The sequence below is a fragment of the Emys orbicularis genome, chromosome 7, assembly GCF_028017835.1.
Source record: "Emys orbicularis isolate rEmyOrb1 chromosome 7, rEmyOrb1.hap1, whole genome shotgun sequence".
Taxonomy (NCBI): domain Eukaryota; kingdom Metazoa; phylum Chordata; order Testudines; family Emydidae; genus Emys; species Emys orbicularis.
The window spans coordinates 202,900-212,263 of NC_088689.1; the positions used below are offsets into that span (position 1 = coordinate 202,900).

Here is a 9,364-nt window from a genome sequence, read left to right on the forward strand (position 1 = left end):
CCTAGTGAAATAGTGTTTCCTAATATCCAACCTAGACCTCCCCCACTGCAACTTGAGACCATTGCTCCTTGTTCTGTCATCTGCCACCACTGAGAACAGCTGAGCTCCATTTTCTTTGGAACCCCCCTTCAAGTAGTTGAAGGCTTCTATCAAATCCCGCCCTCCCTCTTCTCTTCTGCAGACCAAAGAAGCCCAGTTCCCCCAGCTCCCTGATAATTTTTGTTGCCCTCTGCTGGACTCTCTCCAATTTATCCACATCCTTTCTGTAGTGGGGGGCCCAAAACTGGATGCAATACTCCAGATGTGGCCTCATCAGTGCCGAATAGAGGGGAATAATCACTCCCTTGATCTGCTGGCAATGCTCCTACTAATACAGCCCAATATGCCGTTAGCCTTCTTGGCAACAAGGGCACACTGCTGACTCATATCCAGCTTCTCATCCACTGTAATCCCCAGGTCTTTTTCTGCAGAACTGCTGCTTAGCCAGTTGGTCCCCAGCCTGTAGTGGTGCATGGGATTCTTTCATCCTAAGTGCAGGACTCTGCACTTGTCCTTGTCGAACCACATCAGATTTCTTTTGGCCCAATCCTCCAATTTGTCTAGGTCACTCCAGGGTATCTACCTCTCCCCCCAGCTTAGTGTCATCTGCGAACTTGCTGAGGGCGCAATCCATCCCATCATCCAGCTCATTAATGAAGATGTTGAACAAAACCATCTGCAGGACCAACCCCTGGGTACTCTGCTTGATACCGGCTGCCAACTAGACATCGAGCCGTTGATCACTACCTGTTGAGCCCAACAATCTAGCCAGCTTTCTACCCACCTTATAGTCCATTCATCCAATTCATATTTTTTTTCGCTTGCTGGCAAGAATACTGTGGGAGACCGTATCAAAAGCTTTGCTAAGTCAAGCTATATCACGTCCACTGCTTTCCCCATATCCACAGAGACAGTTAGGTGCCCATATTAAGAAGCACAATATTAAAAAACACCCTTGAAAATTTTGGCCTTACCTTTTGGTGAGCTGAAATATGAATTGAAGAAGCAGGGGGCTGCTTTAGCTAATACATTGCCTAGTACGCCACATCCTTGCTCATCCTCCCTCCCCCCAGAGCCTCCTGAATGCCGCAAAACAGATGATTGCTGCAGGCGGGAGGTGCGGGGGGGGGGGGGGGAGTTGTTGATCCACAGGGCCGCGGGCAGGAGGGGCTGAGGGGGGTGGAGGGGGGCTGATAGGGGGGCTGCTAGCCCACCTTGGTTCCAAGCTCCCAGGGCCAAACAATGTTATATGCAAACATTGCGCAAATTTAAATAAGTATGTTCTCTAATAGATCAGCAATGTAACAATGAAGCAACGTTAGCCGGGACGATGTTAAGTGAGGAGTTACTGTACAGGAGAAGCATGTTTTAGAATCCGTGAGGTGAAAAAAAAATAAACTAAACCTGTAGATGGGTTTATTCCCTGTTTTATGTAAGTTTTTAATGTCATCACCATGATCCAGAACAGGAGTGGCCAACCTGTGGCTCTGGAGCCACATGCGGCTCTTCACAGGATTAATATGTGGCTCCTTGCACAGGCGCCGACTCCGGGGCTGGAGCTGCAGGCGCCAACTTTCCAATGTGCTACAGGGTGCTCACTGCTCAACCCCTGGCTCTGCTCCAGGCCCTGGCCCCACTCCACTCCTTCCCCCAAGGCCCCTGACCCTTCCCCTGAGTCTGCCACACCCTTACTTCTCCTCCCACACCCTGCCCCCTGAGCCTCCTGCACACCACAAAACAGCTGATCGCAGCGGGCGGGAGGCGCAGGGTTGGAGGGTTAGGTGCTGATCAGCGGTGCTGCTGGTGGGTGGGAGACACTGGGGGCAGAGGGGGGAGCTGACGGGGGGGCTGCTGATGTGTTACTGTGGCTCTTTGGCAATGCACATTGGTAAATTCTGGCTCCTTCTCAGGCTCGGGTTGGCCACCCCGATCCAGAAGAAGAAATACCACATGGCTGATAAACCTCTGCAGGCTTTTTGAAAGAGAAATTGTTACATTGGTATATATATTATATAATGGGATATACTGACTTCAAAGCACTTTGGCTCAGGCCCATAGCAAGTAAGTAAAATATTTTTGTTTTCCTAGCCAGCTGAGTGTAGGCCATATGAATCTGCATATTTGAATGGATCCTTGAAAGAGCAACAGGTGAATGAAAAACATATTATACAATAAGGAAATGTGAACTTAAATACAAACTAGTAGGGAGACTCAGGGGCAGGCACAGTAACATAATACAGAATTTTTCAGATTAGATCAGACTATTGGTTCATCTAGGCCGATCACGGCTCCCAGCGCTGGGGCACTGTTTACACTGGCGCTTTACAGCGCTGTAACTTGCTGCGCTCAGGGGGTGTTTTTTCACACCCGTGAGTGAGAAAGTTGCAGCGCTGTAAAGCGCCAGTGTAGCCATAGCCCTAGTCTGGTCTCGGTCTCTGACAATGGTCACTGCCAAATGCTTCAGAGGAAGATGCAAGAAAACACATAATGGCCCATTATGGAGTAACGTGCCCCTGGGGAAGCTGCTTTCTAACTCAAGATTTATGCCATGAAGCCAGAGGGTTTATACTCCTTATAGCATTCTTATCTTCTTTACTATCCTTGTGAATGTTATAATTATTCTCATAAATGTCTTAACTTTTTAAATCTCACTGAGCTCTTGGCCTCAATAATACCTTGTGGCAATCTTGTAGATTTCTTGGCCGGCTTCAGCTCAAAGGCGCATAACTCCTTCTCCCACCCTAGGCCTGTAGTGATGCTGGCAAGTGCTGTGGAACAGCTGACTGTTCACCCCTCATATTCACAAGATGTTACAGAACCGATTCCCTGATCAGGGAGAACTTGGGCATTCAGTGTGCGGAGGGTAAGACTACTTACAATCACTCAGACGCACACAGAACAGAGACTCATATCCGCTGGGGTCAGTGACGATTTCAGTGTGATGAGGGGTGTTATTTCTGAAAATAAGAGACTTCTCCACGCACACTTGACTCACAGTTCTGCACAAAAAACAGAAGAGAGAGAGAGAGCTAACGCTAAGGATACATTTACATTCCATGTCCCTCCACCCCCCCAACCAACTGGATACCGAATTCTTCTTAATTTCCTAACACAAGCTGTTTTGCATTATTAAACAGCTATTGTGTCTCACCCTAGAAGGAGCTGTGGGTGAGAAGTGATCTGTATATTTGCAAGGCACTTTAGGATTCTTCCCAATGCAATATAGGGCCAGCATGGATCTCCTCTGTCCTTTCTACAATCTCATAATCGCAGGAGTACGAGCCTTCTCCGAAATCTCCCCCTTTCTAGAACAGCCCAGCCCAACCTCCTCCCCCTTCTCTCCAATCTGTCTCCCTATCCCCTGCCTCTCAGTTGCCATCCCTAATAATTTCATTATAAAGTCATCACGTCCAGCCTTGCAAAACTGTCATGACAATGTATGAGCCCTGGCCAAACATCCCCAGCTCCTCCCTCATAATCATTTAACTGACCTCAGGCATTTGAACATCAGGAGAAAGATCACACAAACCCCAAGTGATATTAAAATAACTGTGTCTGGATTTTAGTTTCTATTGGAAGTGTTCAGACAGTGAGAAAGCAAAGAAAAAGCTGGACATGCACAAGTCCATGGGGCCAGATGCAATGCATCCGAGGATGCTGAGGGAGATGGCTGATGTGATTGCAGAGCCATTGGCCATTATCTTTGAAAACTTGTGGCGATTGGGGGAAGTCCCAGATGTTTGGAAAAAGGCAAATATAGTGCCCATCTTTAAAAAAGGAAGAAGAAGAATCCGGGGAACTACAGACTGGACAGCCTCACCTCAGTCCCCAGAAAAATCATGGAGCAGGTCCTCAAGGAATCCACTTTGAAGCATTTGGAGGAGGAAGGTGATCAGGAACAGTCAACATGGATTCACCAAGGGCAAGTCATGCCTGACAAAACTGATTGCCTTCTATGATGGGGAAAGCAGTGGACATGATATACCTTGACTTTATCAAAGCTTTTGACACAGTCTCCCACAGTATTCTTGCCAGCAAGCTAAAAAAATATGGATCGGATGAATGGACTATAAGGTGGATAGAAAGCTGGCTAGATCGTCGGGTTCAACGGATAGTGATCAATGGCTCAATGTCTAGTTGGCAGCCAGTATCAAGAGGCGTGCCCCAGGGGTTGGTCCTGGGGCCTGTTTTGTTCAACATCTTCATTAATGATCTGGATGATAGGATGGATTGCACCCTCAGCAAGTTCGTGGATGACACTAAGCTTGGGGGAGAGGTAGATACACTGGAGGGTAGGGATAGGGTCCAGAGTGACCTAGACAAATTGGAGGATTGGGCCAAAAGAAATCTGATGAGGTTCAACAAGGACAAGTGCAGAGTCCTGCACTTAAGACAGACGAATCCCATGCATTGCTACAGGCTGGGGACTGACTGGCTAAGCGGCAGTTCTGCAAAAAGGACCTGGGGATTACAGTGGATGAGAAGCTGGATATGAGTCAACAGTGTGCCTTGTTGCCAAGAAGGCTAACAGCATTTTGGGCTGTATAAGTAGGAGCATTGCCAGCAGATCAAGGGAAGTGATTATTCCCCTCTATTCGGCACTGGCAAGGCCACATCTGGAGTATTGCGGCCAGTTTTGGGTCCCCCACTACAGAAAAGATGTGGATAAATTGGAGAGAGTCCAGCAGAGGGCAACAAAAATTATCAGGGGGCTGGGGTACATGACTTACGAGGAGAGGCTCAGGGAACTGGGCTTATTTAGTCTTCAGAAGAGAAGAGTGAGGGGGGGATTTGATAGCAGCCTTCAACTACCTGAAGGGGGGTTCCAAAGAGGATGGAGCTCGGCTGTTCTCAGTGGTGGCAGATGAGAGTTCAAGGAGCAATGGTCTCAAGTTGCAGTGGGGGAGGTCTAGGTTGGATATTAGGAAAAACTCACTAGGAGGGTGGTGAAGCACTGGAATAGGTTACCTAGGGAGGTGGTGGAATCTCCATCCTTAGAGGTTTTTAAGGCCCAGCTTGACAAAGCCCTGGCTGGGATGATTTAGTTGGGGTTGGTCCTGCTTAGAGCAGGAGGTTGGACTTGATGACCTCCTGAGGCCTCTTCCAACCCTAATCTTCTATGATTTTATGATTCAAAGTGTTAACATACATATGTGCAAGGAGATTGGGGTATTTACTTCAGTCAGGCATCAGCATTATCATGGCCCCTTAGCCATTGCTTAGCCAAGATGTCTGCATGCAACATGGAAGGGCATCAGGCAGCCAGTCCCTCACACCTCAGCTACTGCTGCCTGGGTGTTAGAAGGAGAAGGCTTGTTATGAGTGGAGTTAAAAAAAACCATTGAGATTGGTAGGTGTGAACTCACCCTTCAATTAACATAACTGTAAGCATAAACCCCACCCAGGACAAAAGGTATATGTGAACCTGCCCAAGAGCTTTTGGCTGAGTATTGGTTTTTTTGGGGGTGGGGGGGGTGGAAAGAGAAAATACACAGAGACCAGACCAGAACCGACTGAGGCTATGTCTACACTACTGACCTTACAGTAGCACAGCTGTACAACTGCAGTTGCGCCACTGTAAGGTCTTTTGTGTAGCCGCTCTATGCCTGTGGGAGAAAGCTCTTCAGCCAGCATAATTAAACCACCCCCCAACGAGCAGTGGTAGCTATGTCAGCAGAAGAGGCTCTCCCACTGACATAGCGCAGTCAACACCGGCACTTTTGTCAGTGAAACTTATATCGGTCGGGGTGTGGTTTTTTCACACCCCTGACCAACAAAAGTTTTGCCGACAAAAGTGCTAGTGTAGACAAAGCCTGAGAGAGCGACACAGCCTCAAGGAGCAGCTGAAAGCATGGTGGCTGACCCAGTAGGAAACCTAGAAAAGAATGCTCTTAGTGCTGTAGGGAAAAAAAGCCATTTCCTGCTATTTGATTCTCTCTGCATTCAGAGACACAGAACTTTGTACATTCTTTGTGTAACACCGACAGACCCCGTTTGCAGGGCCGGCTCTAGGATTTTTGCCGCCCAAAGCAACAACAATTTTGGCCGCCCCCCCCCCGCCTCAACTCCGCCCCTTCCCCAAATCCCCAGCCCTGCCTCCTCCCCCCAGGCTCTCAAGCCTGGGAGGGAGGGGGAGCAGCGGCGCGCGAAACGGCCGCTCGGGATCTCCCCCTCCCTCCCAGGTTTGAGAGCCTGGGAGGGAGGGGGAGACTCCGAGTGGCCGCGGCGCGGGCGCCGCTTCTCCCCCTCCCTCCCAGGCTCTCAAGTCAGGGAGGGAGAGCAGCGGCGCGCGAAACGGCCGCTCGGGATCTCCCCCTCCCTCCCAGGTTTGAGAGCCTGGGAGGGAGGGCGAGTAGCGGCGCGCGAATCAGCTGTTTCGCGCGCCGTGGTGCGCGAGCGGCAGCGGAGGTGAGCTAGGGCGGCCGCGGCACATTTTTAGGGGCGGCATTCTGGCGCCGGCCATGCCGCCCCTAAAAATGTGCCGCCCCAAGCACCAGCTTGTTTTGCTGGTGCCTAGAGCCGGCCCTGCCCGTTTGTCAGCGGGCGGGATCGAACCTGGGATGCCAAATGCACGAGCCTCTACTGCATGAGCTAAAAGCCCCATGGCCCTTAGCTAAAGCTGTTGATAAGTGGTCTCGGTGCCACTAGATGTGACAGAACACCACAACCCAGGAGGTGTGTGGGATACATTTGTAATAAACAAAACTGCATCAAAGATATACCTGCCTATCACCAATTTCTACTCCCGGGTCCCAGAGTTTGACTAGCCGCTTGGGTTGAAAAGGGGCAAAAATACATTACAGCAGTCTGGCATCAGCACTGCCCTGGGCCTTTCACCACTGCTTTGCAAGGGTATCTGTATGCAGCATTGAAGAGCATCAGGAAGCTGATCCCTCACACCTTACCTGGTGCTGCCTGGAAGACAGAAGGAGAAGGCAGCCCTTGAGTCCCCCAGATCACAGCCAAGGTTACAGTCAGTATCACAGCAGCAGTTTATGTCACAGGATCCAGAATGCAGGTTGCAGATACAGGTGGGCAAACAAGCTAAGAAGAGAGAAAGAGACACCAGATCGGGGGAGAGATGACTCCAGACACTGTCCTCTAGGTGATGTGGGGGGGAAGCTGGTTTGGGGGAGGGGGACCCTCGGGACCGCCCTGTAAGGGGTAGGTGAGGGAGACCAGCCAGTGGGAGATTCGAGAGAGACAGGCTGACATGGGAAAGGACCCTGGGTATCACCCTGAAGGGGATGAGGGGGAGTGACAAGCCAGGTCAGATGGAGAGGGGAACCCAAGCACTACCCTGCAGGGGACGGGGAGGGGAAGAGAGGCTGCGTCAGCAGAGAGGGGACCCCAGGCACTGTACTGCAGGGAAATGGGCAGGAGACAGCCCAGGTCAGGGTGAGAGGGGACCCTGAGCACTGTACTGCTGGGAATGGGTGGAGAGACAGGCTGGGTCCAGATCAGTGACAGGGGACCCTGGGCACTGCCTTGCAGGGCATGGGGCAGGGAGGAAACAGGCTGGGCCGGGGGAGAGCGCACCCTGGGCCTGGGCAATGCCCTGCAGGGAATGAGTGAGAAGGGACTATGGGCGCCTCCTCACCTTTGGGAGCGGATGGGTCTCCCTGGACTCCTGGAGACGCGCTGGGCTCCGGCTCCGCGGAGCTGCCTCCCTCTGGGCTGGTGGGTCCGGGGCCTGAACTTCCCCCCGGAGTCATGCCGAGGCTAACAGGGTCGGTGGCAGGGCCGGAGCCGAACCCCGCGGTCGGGCTGGGGGGCGCGCGGCTGCTGGGACCGATCCCCGCGGTCGGGCTGGGGGGCGCGCGGCTGCCGGGGCCGATCCCCGCGGTCGGGCTGCGGGGGCCGGGGCCGATCCCCGCGGTCGGGCTGGGGCGCGCGGGGCTGCTGGGGCTGCCCCCCGCGGTCGGGCTTGGGGTCCCAGCCCCCCACCGCGGCTGCAGTAATAGCAAGAGCGGGAGCAGCAGCCGCCTCGGGCCCATAGCATCAACTCGTTGCCAGGGAACCGATACATTAACGTCTGACGTCATGTCGTAAGCGATCTGGTCTCGCGATGAATCTTAGCGCAGGCGCGTGTCGAAGCCACCCCTCCTCCCCCGCCACACACAGTGCTCATGCGTACATCAGTCTCCTCCTCGGCCTCCCCCAAGCACAGCCCCGGTTGGTAGGGAGTCGCCGACGCCTCGTGGGGCCTGGGCGCGAGCGTGGGGGTTCGGGCGGGACCCAGGGCGATAGAGCAGTGGTCTCCAAACTTTTTTGGTCGTGCACCCCATCAGTAAACATTTTTTGAGCACCCACCCCCTGCCCGAACTGCTGAAGCAAAAAAAAAAAAAAAGCTGCTCGGACTCCCGCATGACAAAGCAAATAATAATTACAAAAAAAGCGCTCCTCTTGCCGCGCATCCCCAAGGATCCTCTTGCGCACCCCACTTTGGAGACCATTGCGATAGGAGAGCTAGCCTCATTCCCACAGCGGGCAAGGCGTCACCCAGAGAGCTCGCCCCTCGTGGGCTGACCTAGCCCGGGGGCTCGGGACACCCCCTACCGAGTCCCCACCCAGTCCGGGATGTGTGAGCAGTGCCCGGCTCCACAGTGCCGGGAGCCGGCTGTGCCATCGCCCTACGGCTTCGTCCCCAGTAAAGCTGGTCCGGTCTCCCCAGTGCTTCCCTCCTGCAGCCGGGGTTGTGCAGTCTCCTGTTCCGGGAAGTGTGTGCATGTCATGATAATACCAGTGGTGCGATGCACCAGTGCCGAAGACACAGTCATAAGAACGGTCATGCAGGGTCAGAGCAATGGTCCATCTAGCCCAGTACCCTGTTTCTGATAGTGGCCAGTGCCAGAGGCTTCAGAGCAAATGAATAGAACAGGGCAGTCATCGAGTGAGCCGTCCCCTCTCATCCAGTCCCAACATCTAGCAATGAGGGGCTTAGAGACACCTGGAACATGGGGTTGCGTCCCTGCCAACTGAAGGACCTATCTATCGTCCATGAATTTATCTCATTCTTTTTTTAATCCTGTTATATGTTTGGTATTCACAATATTCCCCTGGCAACGAGATCCACAGGTTGGTTGACTGTGCGTTGTGTGAAGAAGTACTTCCTTATGTTTGTTTTAAACTTGCTGCCTATTAATTTCATTGGGTGACGCTGGTTCATATGTTATGTGAAGGGGTAAATAACACTTCCTTATTCACTTTCTCCACACCAGTCATGATTTTATAGACCTCGATCATAAGAACGGCCATACTGGGTCAAACCAAAGGTCCATCTAGCCCAGAATACTGTCTTCCAACAGTGGCCAATGCCAGGTGC

At 52.4% G+C, this 9,364-nt stretch overlaps 1 protein-coding gene across 1 annotated transcript in view; it reads right to left on the reverse strand.

The window, feature by feature from the left end:
- Window positions 1-8,084, reverse strand: part of TCTN3 (tectonic family member 3) — an 89,823-nt gene extending 81,739 nt beyond the window's left edge. Inside the window, exons 1-3 of the mRNA XM_065408409.1 lie at window positions 7,640-8,084; window positions 6,945-7,083; window positions 2,917-3,038 (exon numbers count right to left, since the gene is read on the reverse strand). Coding sequence (XP_065264481.1) covers window positions 2,917-3,038; window positions 6,945-7,083; window positions 7,640-8,084 — 706 coding nt within the window. The remainder of the gene's footprint in view (window positions 1-2,916; window positions 3,039-6,944; window positions 7,084-7,639) is intronic.
- Window positions 8,085-9,364: the final 1,280 nt, after the last annotated feature.